The following is a 15,373-nucleotide window of genomic DNA, read 5'->3' as shown; positions in this document are numbered from 1 at the left end:
CGACCTCGAGCGACCCTCTCCTCCGCAAGGAGAATAGCTAATCGTGTTTCAAACAGGAAACTTTTCTCCTTTGTGGTCCTAGACTCGTGAATTTTTCTAAAAAAAAAAAACAAAAAAGTAAAAATGGAAAAAGGAAAAAAATACAAAAAAGGGACTTTAATTATTCCAGATCCCACTTGAGATTCTTCTAAAGCGTTGTAGCCGCCATCTAGCGAGCTATTGCAGTACTTAACAGGCTGATGTGATCTGGAATAAGTTAGGTTCTCCTAGACATTCTTCATTGAAGCAAATTTTTGGCGTATTAACGAAGGAACCGAAGTCGAGGACCGCATTGGATCCAACTCGAAATCAGTCTGATTTTAAATGACGATTCTGTAAATAATAATTAAAGATGATGAGTGTCGTGAACGATTAAGGGCTGCGTTCCCGTTGGTTTGCCAAGCTGCACAAAATTATAGTCCGAAGGATAACGAAGTGAGAGATTATGAAGGATGTTCCTTGCTCTCGCGGTTAATTCATGTGTACACGTATTACATAACGTTTACCTTTCTCTCGTAAGAAACAGTGTTCGTCCTGAATAAACTCATTACTGCTGTGTAATAAATGTATTAGAAAAGAAAACAGAAAATGACAAAAAGAAAAAATGATAACGAAAAAAAGGATTGATACGAGAAGAATGGTGTTGATGATAGGCAAGGTGATTTTTGTGGCGAGAATTAACATACGATTTTATGACATCTTTCATTATCGTATTGAATCATGTTATCTAAATGTATGCTCGTACACCTTGACCGTATAACGATGGTTAATAAAACATTTTATGTCGCTAATTAATTGTCGACTTATTTTGATAATTTTCTAAAATAATTTTTCTTTTTCTTTCAATTTTTTAGATACTTTTGTTTAATCTTAAATAGCAGATTCATTAGTTATTTTTAATTATCTTTACCTTGATAAGTATTTATCGCTTTTATTAGAGTAAGCTAGATAAATTAGCAGTTTATTTTATATATTGCATTTTTAATCAACAGAACTATAGTACTCGTCTGATAAAATATTATCTCTGGTATTTTCGATAAAATTGTTGTCGTTCGAATGATTTCTTATTAACTAGTTTCTCTCAGTGTATTTATAATTTCATCGTAAAATTTCATTGGCTACGCCTTGAAAAATAATTCTTTATCGCAAAGAAACCTAACCTCTTTTTCAAACTACTCTAGTTAACTACACATTTTTATATTTGTTGGCACTTACGCTATACTTTATACTACTTCGTCTCTTCTATTAAAGAAACTCATCCAGAATAACCAAACACGAAGTTGTTCGCAAAAGAAAGGATCAGTGTTTCTGCATTTAGAGAATTTTCGATAAATCCAGACAGAACGTCAGAGATGAAAATGAGCTGAAATATAACGATCGATGCTTAATTGGTCAGATAACCGCTCAGTTCTTCGTCAGGTCGTTTAAAATCGGCTATGTAGCTGCAACTATGCACAGAGTGAGGTGCCCTGTCTTTTGCACTGAGAATCGAGCATAGATTTCCATCGCAGTTTAGATTCAAGGACATTTCTCTTCTTAATTCTGTGCATCGACCAATTTCGTAGTCCATATCGATCTCTCTGCCTCGTCGATTTTTGCTGAACAAAAGTTCCAGGCTGTAAATAACGCTGACCAACTCCTCCTCCAGTTGAGGATCACAGGAAAACGAGACCATACCTGGCTCGCAACCGGGAGCGCCTGTTATAATTCATGAATAATCATGTGTTAATCAATCGTGGCCCGAATCTATAATATAATTCATCGAGAGTTGGAGGCGGTTGAGGTTTTCTATTTTTTTTCTTTCTTTTTTTTCTTTCCAATTCGACGATCGTGACGTAGAGGTTATATTTACATTAAGTAGTATTTAAGCATTGCAAAAAAAGGGATTTTGAATATTTTGTTATTTTGCTAATGCTGGATGTTGCAGTAAACATTTAATACATCAACTATTTAGTATCAATGTTTTTCAAATATTTGCAAAGAATTAAGCGAAAGCAAGGAAAATGTCAGAAGTAAAAATAGTAATAAATAGCGAGATATTTTATTCGTAATAAACGAGCATTTGAATTAACAGATGTAATAATACCATGAACCATATTTGTGAAAAATAATGAGAGAATCGAAGTGTTGAGTTTTGTACTGATAATAAGTAACCTTGAGTGTCCTGCACAGTTTCCCAGCGAACCAACGCCTCTTGCAAAGGTTTGTATAGCTGTCGCCTGTTAGGACAACACCAGTTGGCCACTTTCGCGTCTAATTGTACTCTGTCTTCGATGCCTAGCTGGCTCCAACTTAGGAACAGCTGCTTCAGTCGCGGCACTGTCATAGAACCCCATCATAAATACGCATCTATGGCCAGTTTACAGTCATCAGTCACCGATATAGAATCAATATAGTTCGTAAACGAAACATTGAGAATTCTGTCATGGAAAATAGCTATCATTTTAGAGAACTCCATTTATTCTGATAAATTCATAAGATAAAACGATTCGCTGAAACGTCATGGAGAGCCATATTTCAAGAAAAATCCCTCGATCTTTTTTGCTTTTTCTTTTTCTCTTTTTTTTTGTAGAAAATTGTGCACACACCTTCTGGTATCAGAACGAATATTGTGTCGCATATCTGCTCGAAAACAGAGTCTTCCATCGATTCATTTTCCTCGTTCTCGTGGCTGGCGGTGATCGTGGATTTAGATTGCATCGCATATTTTCAGCCCCGAGGGAATTCCTGTCATTTTGTCGACGATGTACGAAGTCAAACGAGAAAAAAGACGAAACGTTAACACGCTTGCGGACAACTTCATTGGAAAACGATCGTTATCCTCTGGCCTTTAACACGTTCATTTGCTAATTGAGAGAACTTTATTATTAACGCTTATACGTTGGTGAATAATCCACGTAGGAAGCTTTTAATAATTATTGTTTCATCTCATGTTATATATCAATAAATAATTATTGGATAAAATGTTTTAAGCGGGAATTATTATCACATTACGATTATCTATCGGTGTATTGTTTATTAATTTTGTTTTTCTTCCAGCTTTTCGACATTATCTTTTTATTTTTGTATTCGCAGTTAGTTATAAATGTTTATTAAACTTTTACGAGATACTTTTTAGATTAAAGAATTATTTGTATTGAGAAAAACAGAAGATTGTAAAGGTATCCAATGAAACGCAGTGAGCAAACCAGTAAGATGATATTCAAACAATTTTTAGTGCTTAGAACAAATTGTAATATGGTTAATATCGTTTCAATGTATTGTAGTATTCTATTGTGTTTGTTGTATTGTGTAATCTCAGACTCGAACCACGTGGTTCGTGCCTATTCTAAATTTAAATCCTTTTAATAATTTTACTATTTTACTCAATGTATGCACTTGCAAATTTAAAATGTACACATAATTCAAAAGAAATATTAAGAAAGAATATCGATTCCCCAATAACCTATTTTCCAATTTTCCAAATGAAAATTATTCCACTATTAAGGTAATTGTTTTGATTCGAGTTTCTCAGCTGCTTCCAAGATTCGAAGTATTTCAAGATGGAGGAACAAGAGTACATCAGTTGTGAATTACAAGGAATTCTCGAGGAATTCGCGAGAATCAGAGACGTGTGAGAAAGATTCATTTCTCTTCGTTCAATCTTTTAATTTATCGGTTTTCTAATTTTCTAAAAATCAACAGGCGTACCTTGCATTGAAAGCTTATTGTGAAATGCAAGAGGAAGCTATGTCGATAGAAAAAGCACGTTCCGAGAGGTTACAGATGAATCTGGAGAAACTTTCCACAACTTATCTGCTTTTAGAAAATAGATATAAGTCTATCGTTGAAAAATTGCAGACTGAAAGGGACGATCTTCGTAAAACAAATGAAGAGCTGAAGGAACAGTGTGATCATTTGCGTCTGATTAATGCAGAAGATCGTGGTGGAAACAACAACCAAAGTAAAATGATTATTTCATTTATTTAGCAAAGTAAACAGCGATATGGTTATTTGTTTTACTTTATTTATATAACAAAGTAGGCAATAAATTGATAGTTGTATCGTTGTCAACGTAGTATGCAAATTGCAAGACGAACTGGAAGTTTTAAAAGCCCAATTAGTGATACAGGAAGAGAAACACAACGAAAACGTCGCATTGTTAAAGCAGCAACACTTTGACGAACTACAGAGATATAAAATGTTGCTGCAGAACGGAAAACAGGCCTCCACATCTGTAATTTAATATTTTCTACTTGAAGAATGCTCCACGAAATTTGCAACTTTATTTACGAACCAAATGTTTCTTTCCCTTTTTTTTTTTTTTTTTTTCTTCGAATCAGAGAGAATCTAAAAAGAGAAAACGTCCAAAGAATTTGGGAAAGAATAAAAATAAGGTGTCTTTCTTTAGGTATTGCTACGAGCTTTCAGTTTTAACTATATATCTATTTTATTCTTATAACTTTGGAATTGTTTTAATTTGTTCTATTACATTTCATAATTCGTAATTTATGTATACATTTATGATATTAATTTTTCTATTAATCTTAAATTTTCAAAATTTGCAATCAACTTGCAAAGAAATTTTATTTACATCTTCTTGCTACATTTTTGTAATATTCAAATTTTCTCAACTTTCTTTATTAAGTGATAACACTTAAATTCGTGTGACTTTACGTTCCCGATGATATCGACTATAGATGGCCGGAATTGGACATAGAGACAATCAATAGCGTGCCATTGGAGGCGCGCAACGACAATGAAGCTGCAAATAGAAACTGTGCTACGAAAAAGAGGAAATTATTTTACGAAGACAGAGACACTATAATAGACATTCCTTAAAATAGGTATTTAGCATTTATTATTTCTCATACGAGACGCAACTATACTACGACTCATATAAAATAGATTAATTTACTGTATTTATAGTAAATGAAAAGTTAGCTTCTGATTTTCGTATACTCGAGTAAATTAAACTATGAATAATTTTTGGTTCGATTTTAAGTTTCTTAAATCGTACATACTTGTAGTATATTACATAAATAATTGGCGATATCACTAAGTATCAATATATTAGTATATCTGAAGAATAATTTAATGCTTTCTTTGAAAAGAAAAATCTTATTGGCAATTATTTTCGGATTTTTCGATTCAAAGAATTCCAGCTGTTCGTGTAATCGATTTTTAGATGTCCATATGTGTTTAGGTCCAAATGAGGTGGTGGAATAATTTCTACCATGTATTTCTCTTGTTCCATCGATGTGTATTCTTGCTGAGAACGATAATCTGGCATATCTGTGAAAACAAATTAATAAGAAATGAAATAATCTAGATACGGAAAATTGCAGTATTCCAGATTATAAATGAAACATTTTAATAAAACCAATTATAAATTTTGATCGGGATTTGTTTCGTAATTCATAGATAAAACTTTGTATTTTTCTTTTCTTCAACGGCATCGGTTTCATTGATATACCTGATACACATCTCTAAATCACGAACAACTATGATCATTGAAATTGCTTACCTAATTCTATAGAATCCATTGGCGGAAGGTTAGCGTCGACGCTCACAGATCTACAAAAATAAAGAAAATCACATATGGATCTCTAAAAACGAACAGAAATAAAACTCACCGAACAATCGTTTATTAACATAAGAATCATTTATAACAGCTAGACTACGTGTCTTTATAAAGACAATTAAAGAAATGAAAATTCGACTAAGAATTTCAGTTATTAGGTATTACAGCGATTATTCTGATCTGGATATGTTACATAGTTTTACGTATTATGTATATTTTGTAAGTTCCTTAAATTTTCCATAAGTGTACAAAACTGATAATAATTCGAATACCTATGAAGCTCTCTCATAGACGTAGACTTGTATTTGTGTCCAAATCGCCTATGGTCTTCCATGAATTCACCGTGTCTCGCTTCTGAAACGACATTAAAGACCACTTGAAAAAAGTCATATAAATGTTTTGAAATCGATTACATGGACGTGTTCTCGTTTAATAAACTTGACGTTAGACCGGGTGCGGAGGAACGTGCGGATTCGACGCCCACCGACGCGACGCCTTCCTCTGCGTTTTCTCGTATCGAGGCTCGCGAGATTCGGAACGAGGACATGGAAATCGCTCGCGATGACACGTATAATTTCGTTTAGACACTTTCTGACGCACTCGCACGACAGTCAGAACAACCTTCTCTTGCAATTTCTGTTTCCTTTTTCTAAGTCGGCTAATAAAGACAATTTGAGGTAAAAGGAGAATTTCTTGTCTATGTGTATTTCAATGGGACATTGTATTGATGATGGTACGGTATGGGAATGGCGTTGACAACTGATACTGATTTAGGAGGTAGAAGAATTACTTAGAAAGCGAAAATGTTTGTAGAGCACCTGCCCCCATGCGTCTACCTGGCCTGAAAGATATACAATCAATTTTTTATAATGATAAACCCAGAAGATGATAACAAAAAAAAAATAGAAAAATAACAGTGGGTAACAATGATTTACACCATTATGATTGTCATTGTCAGTGCTCTATACATACACAGAATCTATTTAGTCGCATGTGAAAGCAGAGAGGCAATCGAAAGCCGCAGAAAAATAATTGCGTGTCGAAATCGTGCGAGGATGCGACACTAGCGCCGCGTGTCACGATTTATCATTGCGATTGGGACTTTCTAGGGCACGATAGAAATTGTGACGTGTGCACCTATGAAAATACGACGCATATCGAAACGTGTTTGCTGTAGCGCTTTTGTATTATCGCAAATAATTGTTCTCTGCATAATCGCTTCGTTCCAATTATCTTTATCACTCGCAAAATGTTTGAGATAAAATTTGCTGGTCAATAAGCGGCAATACGCAACGTCGAACACGTATAACGAGCATACAGTACATTTTCACGTGCGCGTTGTGTATGGTCGAGATTTTAATCAACACAGACGATTGGGTCGATTGCTTATATTTGCATAGAAATTACACATCTGCCAAATATGTGTACGCGTATGTAATTTAACACGCATGTACAATTCCGAATATTTCTTCTCGTATTGTACGTGATGAATTTGCAGTTCATAAATTCTGTATTTTCGATGCGTTTCTGTTATATCATACACGAAACACCTCGAACAAAGCAAAGATTTCACGCGATACAACTTTCGATTAGAAAATTTACGACTGCCTCTTACTATGCGCAATCAGTCATAATCAATTCTATTTCTAGCAGTCGCTTTCAAGACACACCCAACAGGTACAAACATTCGAACTGCCACAGCCACTTACGAGTATCAAAAGGCCACAGCAGAAAAAGATTTATTACGATATTAAATTGAACGTTGAATGAACGTATGAATGAAAAAAATAGCTGGTTTCCTAACTTTGAATAATAAACTCTACGATAATTGACATGACTGACATAACCTAAAAATGTCGTTTCTTAAAATACTGTAAACAGGTATTTTAAAATAGATTACGAGTATTAGGATTAAAAAAGAAAGAAGAAATGGACACGCACCGGTTAAGGAGGAAGAAACGGTTGGTTTGTTGCCATCGGCAAGGTCCAGTTCACCGTAACACGACCATTAATGGGATTCCTGAACCGGACCCGAAACGGAAATCTGTTCCTTGATCAAACGCATTGGTACGTGCAGAGCCGATACAACGCGCCAATTGCATAATCTCTTTGAATCGTAACCAGTTCACTGCGTGCAGGAATATTAATTATCGGACAGAGAAAACGCGCTTCACCACGACTTGTGGTTTTCGACCAGGCGAATTATGGTTTCACTTGATAATAGTCAGGTACAGTTTTGATTACGTATTCTGTTTAATTACGTACTCTATTCCTGCAGGAAAAAATTTAGGATACACATAAACATACATGTAACAGGATACGCGTATATATTACACATGGTGTTGTTAAAAATTGTTCATCTTATTAAGGAATTATATTCATTATATTAAATATATGATATATATTTGATATAATGGATATTTAGTAGAATGATTCTGGTATAAATGCATATTCTCCGTATTTATTAGTTTTTATTTTTCCAGGCAGTATGTATTGGAGAAAGAATTGGAAATCAAAATTTGAATTACAACATGTCAGATCAGCGTAGAATTTCAGGACGCGGAAATTTGATTTTAAAAACGTCCGAGCTCTGCATTAAAACTGATTAAAAGTTTACCTCGTAAAATCGTTAACAATTTTTCTGCTTTAATTGGAGAAATATAACAGAGATATAATAAATGGCGTGGAGATATTTCTCGGATAAACTCGGAAATCGGGTCAGGAGAAATCTGCAGGAAATAATGATATGGATCGTATGGCTCACTTGCTACGTCGTTCATCTATTTAGTCGATTCTAAAGTTAACAGCAAAAAATTGAGAGAGTTTTAATGAATGTGTATTCAGATGAGCTTCTTCCTGTGAGACATCCTTCCTTGTATAAACTCTTTATGAGGAAAAAGGAACGCTGTAGCCGGAAAATGCAATAGACTGAATACGAACTGTGTGAAAGCAAGTGAAAATCAGTAGGTATCACGGTTTTCTGATCAGGAATATCGGGTCAGTATAATTATAGACTTGCTTACAGACCTAGAACTTCCGTTTTCAAGGTCCAGATCAGAGTAGAATGTATGTTGCGCATGGTTCTTCAGTGGTTTCATTCTGATTCAGTTTTGATATTGGATATTCTCATTGTTTAGAATATTAGAATGTTATATAAGAGTGTTAATTGCAGAATACAACGTGCCTCCGTGTAAAGTACAAAAGAATCTAAACGTTCACAGATCATAGATTGTTAAAAGTGACTTAACGTCGAGTCTATCTTTGAGACGTATCAATTTTCTAATTATATAATCATATAACCAGATCGTTGATGTTCTACAATAGAGCTGTATCAGATAGATAATTACTAGACGGTTCTCTGATACGATCTGATTGGTACAAAGCCAACCTATCAAAGAGAATTATCTATCAGAGAATTGAACTGGTTACCAGATCACTGTGCCTCATAAAATTCGTATCAAAGTGAATCATCGAATAAAATGAACCATTTGATAGATAAGCGATCGCTAAATGAAAGTATAGAAATTAAATTAGGTGTAAAACTTATTCAAAGATAAGTAGCTCTGTCACACACTAAAGCTCTGACAATCTGAAGATATAGCAAGCAAACTGGGCTAAAAATTATTTAGTACAAACCAACTAAATGAAATAGTTACTAGGAATCGACACGTTGAAGTCGATAACGAAATTATAAATACAAGATTGGGTACAAAAGTTCACGAGAAAATTATAAACTTTTGTGTCATAGTGAACCATTTTTATGGATCAAAGACTGTTCGACCATAGTATCGGTATAGACCACAGTATACCACTAACGAGTAGTAGTTCAATTACTTATTGTTAGTCTGTCAAAATACTATCAAAGAAAGTTATCATAATGTTATCAAAGAAAGCTATCAAAGAACTACATACATGTGTATATCTAGATGAAGCGAGTTCTAGCTTTCCTTCTGAAAACACTTTCTGTTGTTTCCGTGTCTAATTCACTGTAGAGGCCTCGATTTGATGGGTGGCAAGGACTGTCAGGGAAAAAGCAATTAATCTTACCGGAGAGAGGCGCGTAGACCGGAAAAGGGGCGACGTAATCCGGTACTTCGTCCTCGTAGATTGGCTGATGATAGTAGCAACTATTGTTCGTGAGTCTGGCTGGTCCACAATACAATTCTTCCACGAAAGCAGGCGCGTCGTAGCCAGGTTCTCTCACCGACGACGAGTACCTGCAACGTTCGTCAGCTACTTTTGCCATTCGCACGCTAAATTTTTATTTTCTTCTTTTTTTTATCTCAAAGTTAAAAATATACCGTCGTTAAAGATTTCTGGTGGTTCTAGCGTTTTTTTTTTTTTGCCAGTGTTAAACTTATTGCCAAGACAAACGCTCATGGTTCGTACAAAGGTTCATGGATCATACAGTAAATGCAGATAATAATGATCAGGCAATGGGTCATTGTAAAAAACAAGAACTGTCGAATAATTCGCTGGAAATTTTTTTTGTTACTGATCGACTAAAATTTTACCGTGAAGTACTAACGACTAAACTATAACATTTTACGCAAGGCGCTCTCTTAACTTTTTTGCTCTACGCCATTTTCATTTTCAGTCTCGTACGACCCTATAATTGCATCGAATGACAATGATACATGTCCGAGAGACAACGTGCTAAAGTCGAATCGTGTAATTAAACATCTATGGTTAATATACATCGACGATTACAATACATCAATTATGCTTAATATATGAAGAACACGGGGACTTTGATTTTTAGGTTATCTTCCAATATACAGGTAGTTTCATTTCTCCAATTTCAAATTCGCAACGAATTCTTTCGTTAGACTATTATTTCGGGTGATAGCTCATAACACGTGATCGATGTATCAAGAAGATGAATATTCCTTAAAAGTAGCTTTTTTAAGTTAGCAGTAACGTAACGAGCGAATCTCTTCAAAACTATCGACAACGATGAAATACCTAGCGTATAGGAATAACGAAGATGTCTGAGAATAAGGATGAATAAAAACAACCAGTAGACTGGCGTAGACCTCCGAAACATCGAATTTTCGTTCTATAACATAGATAAACCTGTCAGTTAAATTGAAAAAAGATTCGAAAGGTAATTAAAACAGATTTATAGATCAAAAAGTGAAACGCCCTGTGCAATTATTCTCTGTATCTAGTTACACAGTAGTTATGAGACAGTTGTGCCATAAATCGACAGAACAAACTGAGAAATTGCCTTTTTAAGGCAGGCCATAGCTCTTGCCAGCGGCAATCTCTGTTCGAAATGTTCTCTACGCCGTTTTTTCGCTGAATTACAGGCAACGCGAAACCACTTGAGGGATTTCGCCTTTCACTAAACGCGATCCGAATGATCGATTTAAACAGCGTTACGGGGTTCAATGTACCACGTTCCATCGCTAATGGACGGCTATTACGATTAAAGGAAGTGTCCCTTTCCGGCAATTAAATGCCATTGTAATTGCGTCTCGTGATCGTTCGAACGTCTGGTTGCGCAATTTTTTACGCGTGTATCTTTTCCCTCTTCTCTTTGTCTCTTTAGAAATAAGGTAACTTTTCGCACGTGTTGAAAATATTACTAGTTGTTTAATAAATACGAAAGTACCTTCGTCTAATCGTGTTGCTTCTAACAGGAAAGTCTCTGTATCGTGTTATAATGTTTATTTTACTAGACGAGAACTACCCTTTGCTTTCTATCTTCGAATTTTTCTGTCCAGATATTCGTACGAATTCTCAACGCGAGAATTGATTGTAATTTTAATAAATAAATAAAAAAAAAAAGATATTCGTACTTAGAAACATAATGATCGCGTCAAGCATTTTCGAGAATCTTGTTCTACGTTTGTTTACGGTGCTTTAATTACTAGTTTGCTTTAATTACTAAAAAAAAAAAAAAAAAAACATACGGATAATGAACATTTCAATCGTACAATTATTCACCTAATTCTAAATAACCTCACTTTCCTTTGGATTAGCTAATCCATTCAATGATCATCCATTCAATTTTAAGGTTATGTTTCGTTTCCTTCATTATTCGTATCCCTTTCAAATGTCGAAAGCATAAAAGTGTTCGCGTGGCTATAAAGAACAATTGCTTTCGAAAATCATGTTACCCCCTATCGAGCAAAAGCGTGCTAAGTTTAATAAGTACTATCATACGAGAGCAATGCTCAAGAACACAGCGCCCTACTTTGCACCCACTGATATCATCTGTCTCGAGCAGATTCCAGCTTATGAAAAATATATTGGGTTAAACAGACTGTGAACGAAAAGAAGGTAAAAGAAAGAGGAAAAATATCAGGCTCGCGAACGAAGTATTATATGGTCCTTTACGCAATTCCGTGGAAAGATGGATTATCAGGAGTGTTATACTAAACAGCAAGCATGATTTATTTGCGAGCGTTCTGTTGAAGGAATTCAATGGTTTACGCCACTCTCAGCAATCTACCGTATATCGTTGTGATTTTTTCTTTATTTTTTAATCTGTCGATCTTTTAAGTTGTCTAATCAGTTCTAATAACTAAAATTACACGTTCGTTTGATCGACACGTGTTTACTCTGATCAAATTTCAAGTGCCAGATGTTTATTACACTGAAACGACTAATGTTGCTGCTCGATTAACGGCATTCATCGGTTTCAAGCACTCAGGATTAATTAACATTCCCAGTTCCACATGGTGTAACGATACAAACATTCTCGAATTGTATAGTAAATTAGAACACAGGGGGAACGTAGATAGATGTGTCGTAATTGGAAAGCGAGCGATACCAATCATCGTATCTGTTCCGTGTTTAGAGAATTGTCCTTGTTAGAGAAACGTGATTTTGAGAATGGAAGATTAATTCGAAGAGGTTATAAATCATTCCATGCAAAGGTTAAGGTTGCTGTAATTTTATTCCTCGGTTATCTCCAATTTTATCCTCGATTTTATTTTTTTTTAGGAAATAAAAATTAATACTAAGGAGAATCTTTAATTTTATCAGAAGATTTAAGATTTAAATTCTACGTATGTAGTTTCACATTTATTCGATTTTTCAATCTCTGCTTTTTCTCTGATGTGAAGATTCACGGTCTCTTATGGGTCAGATATGGGTAATTTTCATTATCAGATTGGCCAACGTTGTAGCCACGCAGAAAGCATGGGTTCTCGTCCGGTTGCCCAAGCTACACTGCGTTGGGTATGGTAAGTGTTTAGACGAATGACGCTTAAGCACTTTGCGTGTGCTGTTGGAAGTAAAGAGGGAAGCAGCAGATTAGGGGAAACAGCGGTGATTGTCCAATTTTCCGATTAGGATGTATACCTTGTTGCATGATCTTCGATCTTCTAAATATAATTCTAATACTTTGATTATAAACCAAATGATCCTATTATCAATCAACTAACTTAAATCCTTCTCTCTGCAAGACAAATATTACACAACGATCATAAGACGAAAGTGCTATACTTGATCGGTAAAAAAACTCTCTTTAACATGATCGGAAAAAACCCTCTTTAACATGATCGGAAAAGACTTTCTTTAACATGATCGGGAAAGTGACCACAAATTCCATCGCCCTAATGAGGTTAATGAGAACGTTATCAGGTTGTTCTTGAAATTTGTTCACCACCACTCACCAGTATTCAGATTGAGCAGGGGTTGCCTCTTGGGATAACCGATAGGTGGGTCGACGATGATGTAGCGGCATCTGTTGCGCCAGATTGGCGACACTATGTCGACGTAGGTACACATAATTCTCCAAATCCCACGGGTCGACATAGTGTCTGCTGGCACTTCCAGAGCTGTATGCATCCCCGGAGCTACCAACGGAAGTAGAACGCTGAGAACCGATCGAATCCCAATATATTGACGACTCTACCGGCATTCTTATCTTTTGCTTTCTTCCTTTCAGTTTCTTCAGTATTTTGTCTTTGTATTTGAGCAGAATTTTCGGTGGTATATGTGGAGAAATTCTGGCTTCTTCTTTTCGGCCTGTATCTCGGCCAGTCTGTACTTTGTCCTTATTATTAAACGAGAAAGAATTTTGGATAGGAATTTTTAAAGAAGTCGCTGTGTTTAGTCTTCGCTATTCAATGGAATTTTCTAGGGTAATTTTGAACACTCTCTTTATTCAGATAGTCGTTACAACGTGATACTGTAGACCGAGAAAAAGGACAGAATCTACAGATTGGAAAAATCCAGGGTCGAATGAAAAATCAGCTACATGAAATTTGAATTTAATAGAAGAACTCGTTCATTCTAAAGATGCAGAATTAGACTCCGTCAATTTAAATGAAAACAGTGGAATACTCGATCCTTCTAGATCCAAATATCATTTATGTTATTACACATCGATTATATATCGATTATCTATTTAATCTATTTTTAAGTTAACTTTAAGATTGTAATACGTAATAGAAAATATAATCGCCTAATTAGTCAATAATTGATCAAAATACTTAAGACACGAGAAAGCTAAAATAAGTTATACACTTTTGAAATAGGAAGGAAAGAACCTGTCAGTCACAAGAAAACACCATAAAACTACACACTTGGCGGTCTCGAAGGTTTAACTTCTGTTCGTTCGCGTCGTGTTCGTAACGATATCGAGATTATCCGTTTCCGGTCGGTCGAGGAGACGCATTGTGCGCGGCACGAGCACGATTTCGCTTCTGGATCCGTTCGACTCCTCCTACTCCTCTTCTACTACCGGCAGCTAGCTCTCTTCGAATACAAGTGAAACCAAAGACTTTCACGCCTGCGCTACCCCACCTTCTTCTGAACCTGTTGCATCGCCTCGTTGCACCTGTAATCGTACGTACGATTGGGTTTTTCGTCTACTCGAGATTGTGATAGTCGTGTTTTTGGACCACGTAAGCTTCACGTTTTATACGATACATTTTCTAATAGTCTTCCTTACTAAAGCAAGCGTTATATTTCGTAAGATTTCTTCCAATATAATAAGCTCTTCTCTACTATTCTTTTTTTCTTTTGTTTTATGAATGAATTGCATAGAATTTGAATAATCTATCTCAAGGAGCAGATGAAACGATTATGAAAATTTCAAGACGTTTTCATGCAATTCCTAAAATGGAAGTTGATGATAACGAAAAAACTAATGGAATAATTCATTCGTGATTAATTAATGTAATAATTATTTGAATATCTGTAAATTTTTCCATTAAAGTTTCCAAAAAGGCACAGCCGTAAATCAATCAAAACTTCAACAAGCTACATTCACTGAATGTCGCTTCTGAAACGTATCCAAACGAAAGAACCATCGAGACGACGTTCTTGCAGTGGCTCGTTATTTCTTTGAGCGGCAATTTAAACTTCCCATGCGTGCCACATGATTACGCAATAAACTTTCATCAGCCTTTTCAAGAAACGATCGTCAACGCGGTTTAATTACACGTACGAAGTACACGTGAACAGATACCTGTTGCTTGATACCTCAGGCGGGTCAATTAAATCGTGCTACCGGCATGATTCTAGGAAAAACATGGCGTTCACGTAGAATTAACATGATTGAGGAGAAATTATGTAATTACACGATCGTAGAATTGAACATGTAAGACTATCGTAATAAAATACAATATTTCATCAAGCTTGACTAATTATAGATAATCTGAGCTAGTTTTATTGAGTTCGTTGTACTTCGTTCTCACGATTTAGGTTAGGTTTGGCGGGAAATTAATATGGCGGCGTCGATAGAGTTGTAGGCATTGTTTGCGAGCATGTATACTATTTGTTCGTGATTATGACGTGAAGAGATTTAAA

The 15,373-nt window shown here is 35.4% G+C and overlaps 3 protein-coding genes across 3 annotated transcripts; 1 reads left to right on the top strand and 2 right to left on the bottom strand.

Moving 5' to 3' along the window:
• Window positions 1-301: 301 nt before the first annotated feature.
• LOC117214296 lies at window positions 302-2,770 on the bottom strand. Its single transcript, XM_033460285.1, has 3 exons — window positions 2,628-2,770; window positions 2,194-2,358; window positions 302-1,737 (listed from the first exon to the last, which is right to left on the bottom strand). Exons 1-3 carry the CDS (start codon window positions 2,737-2,739, stop codon window positions 1,424-1,426), a joined length of 591 nt encoding a protein of 196 aa, XP_033316176.1. The 5' UTR covers window positions 2,740-2,770; the 3' UTR covers window positions 302-1,423.
• On the top strand, window positions 2,764-5,016 carry LOC117214295 (centrosomal protein of 83 kDa-like). Its single transcript, XM_033460283.1, has 5 exons — window positions 2,764-3,650; window positions 3,724-3,982; window positions 4,098-4,255; window positions 4,362-4,429; window positions 4,719-5,016. Exons 1-5 carry the CDS (start codon window positions 3,582-3,584, stop codon window positions 4,858-4,860), a joined length of 696 nt encoding a protein of 231 aa, XP_033316174.1. The 5' UTR covers window positions 2,764-3,581; the 3' UTR covers window positions 4,861-5,016.
• LOC117214294 lies at window positions 4,889-13,626 on the bottom strand. The gene is made up of 5 exons (XM_033460282.1): window positions 13,231-13,626; window positions 9,650-9,819; window positions 5,875-5,956; window positions 5,546-5,595; window positions 4,889-5,313 (listed from the first exon to the last, which is right to left on the bottom strand). Exons 1-5 carry the CDS (start codon window positions 13,476-13,478, stop codon window positions 5,150-5,152), a joined length of 714 nt encoding a protein of 237 aa, XP_033316173.1. The 5' UTR covers window positions 13,479-13,626; the 3' UTR covers window positions 4,889-5,149.
• Between the last annotated feature and the right edge of the window lie 1,747 nt (window positions 13,627-15,373).

The sequence above is a fragment of the Bombus bifarius genome, unplaced genomic scaffold (assembly GCF_011952205.1).
Source record: "Bombus bifarius isolate JDL3187 unplaced genomic scaffold, Bbif_JDL3187 scf7180000009200, whole genome shotgun sequence".
In the NCBI taxonomy this organism is placed as follows: domain Eukaryota; kingdom Metazoa; phylum Arthropoda; class Insecta; order Hymenoptera; family Apidae; genus Bombus; species Bombus bifarius.
This window is presented reverse-complemented; position numbering and strand designations above follow the sequence as displayed.

Bases quoted from the DNA above. Each gene is read 5' to 3' on its own strand.
- LOC117214296 (XM_033460285.1), bottom strand. From the start codon at position 2,739: ATGCAATCTAAATCCACGATCACCGCCAGCCACGAGAACGAGGAAAAT. The intron at 2,359-2,627 runs GTGTGTGCACAA...GTTCTATGACAG, and splicing joins ATTCGTTCTGATACCAGAAG to TGCCGCGACTGAAGCAGCTG. The intron at 1,738-2,193 runs GTTACTTATTAT...GAATTATAACAG, and splicing joins AACTGTGCAGGACACTCAAG to GCGCTCCCGGTTGCGAGCCA.
- LOC117214295 (XM_033460283.1), top strand. From the start codon at position 3,582: ATGGAGGAACAAGAGTACATCAGTTGTGAATTACAAGGAATTCTCGAG. The intron at 3,651-3,723 runs GTGTGAGAAAGA...AAAAATCAACAG, and splicing joins AATTCGCGAGAATCAGAGAC to GCGTACCTTGCATTGAAAGC. The intron at 4,430-4,718 runs GTATTGCTACGA...TATCGACTATAG, and splicing joins AATAAGGTGTCTTTCTTTAG to ATGGCCGGAATTGGACATAG.
- LOC117214294 (XM_033460282.1), bottom strand. From the start codon at position 13,478: ATGCCGGTAGAGTCGTCAATATATTGGGATTCGATCGGTTCTCAGCGT. The intron at 9,820-13,230 runs GTGAGTGGTGGT...CGAACGTTGCAG, and splicing joins CCTGCTCAATCTGAATACTG to GTACTCGTCGTCGGTGAGAG. The intron at 5,957-9,649 runs GTAAGATTAATT...ATGTCGTTTCAG, and splicing joins GGTCTACGCGCCTCTCTCCG to AAGCGAGACACGGTGAATTC.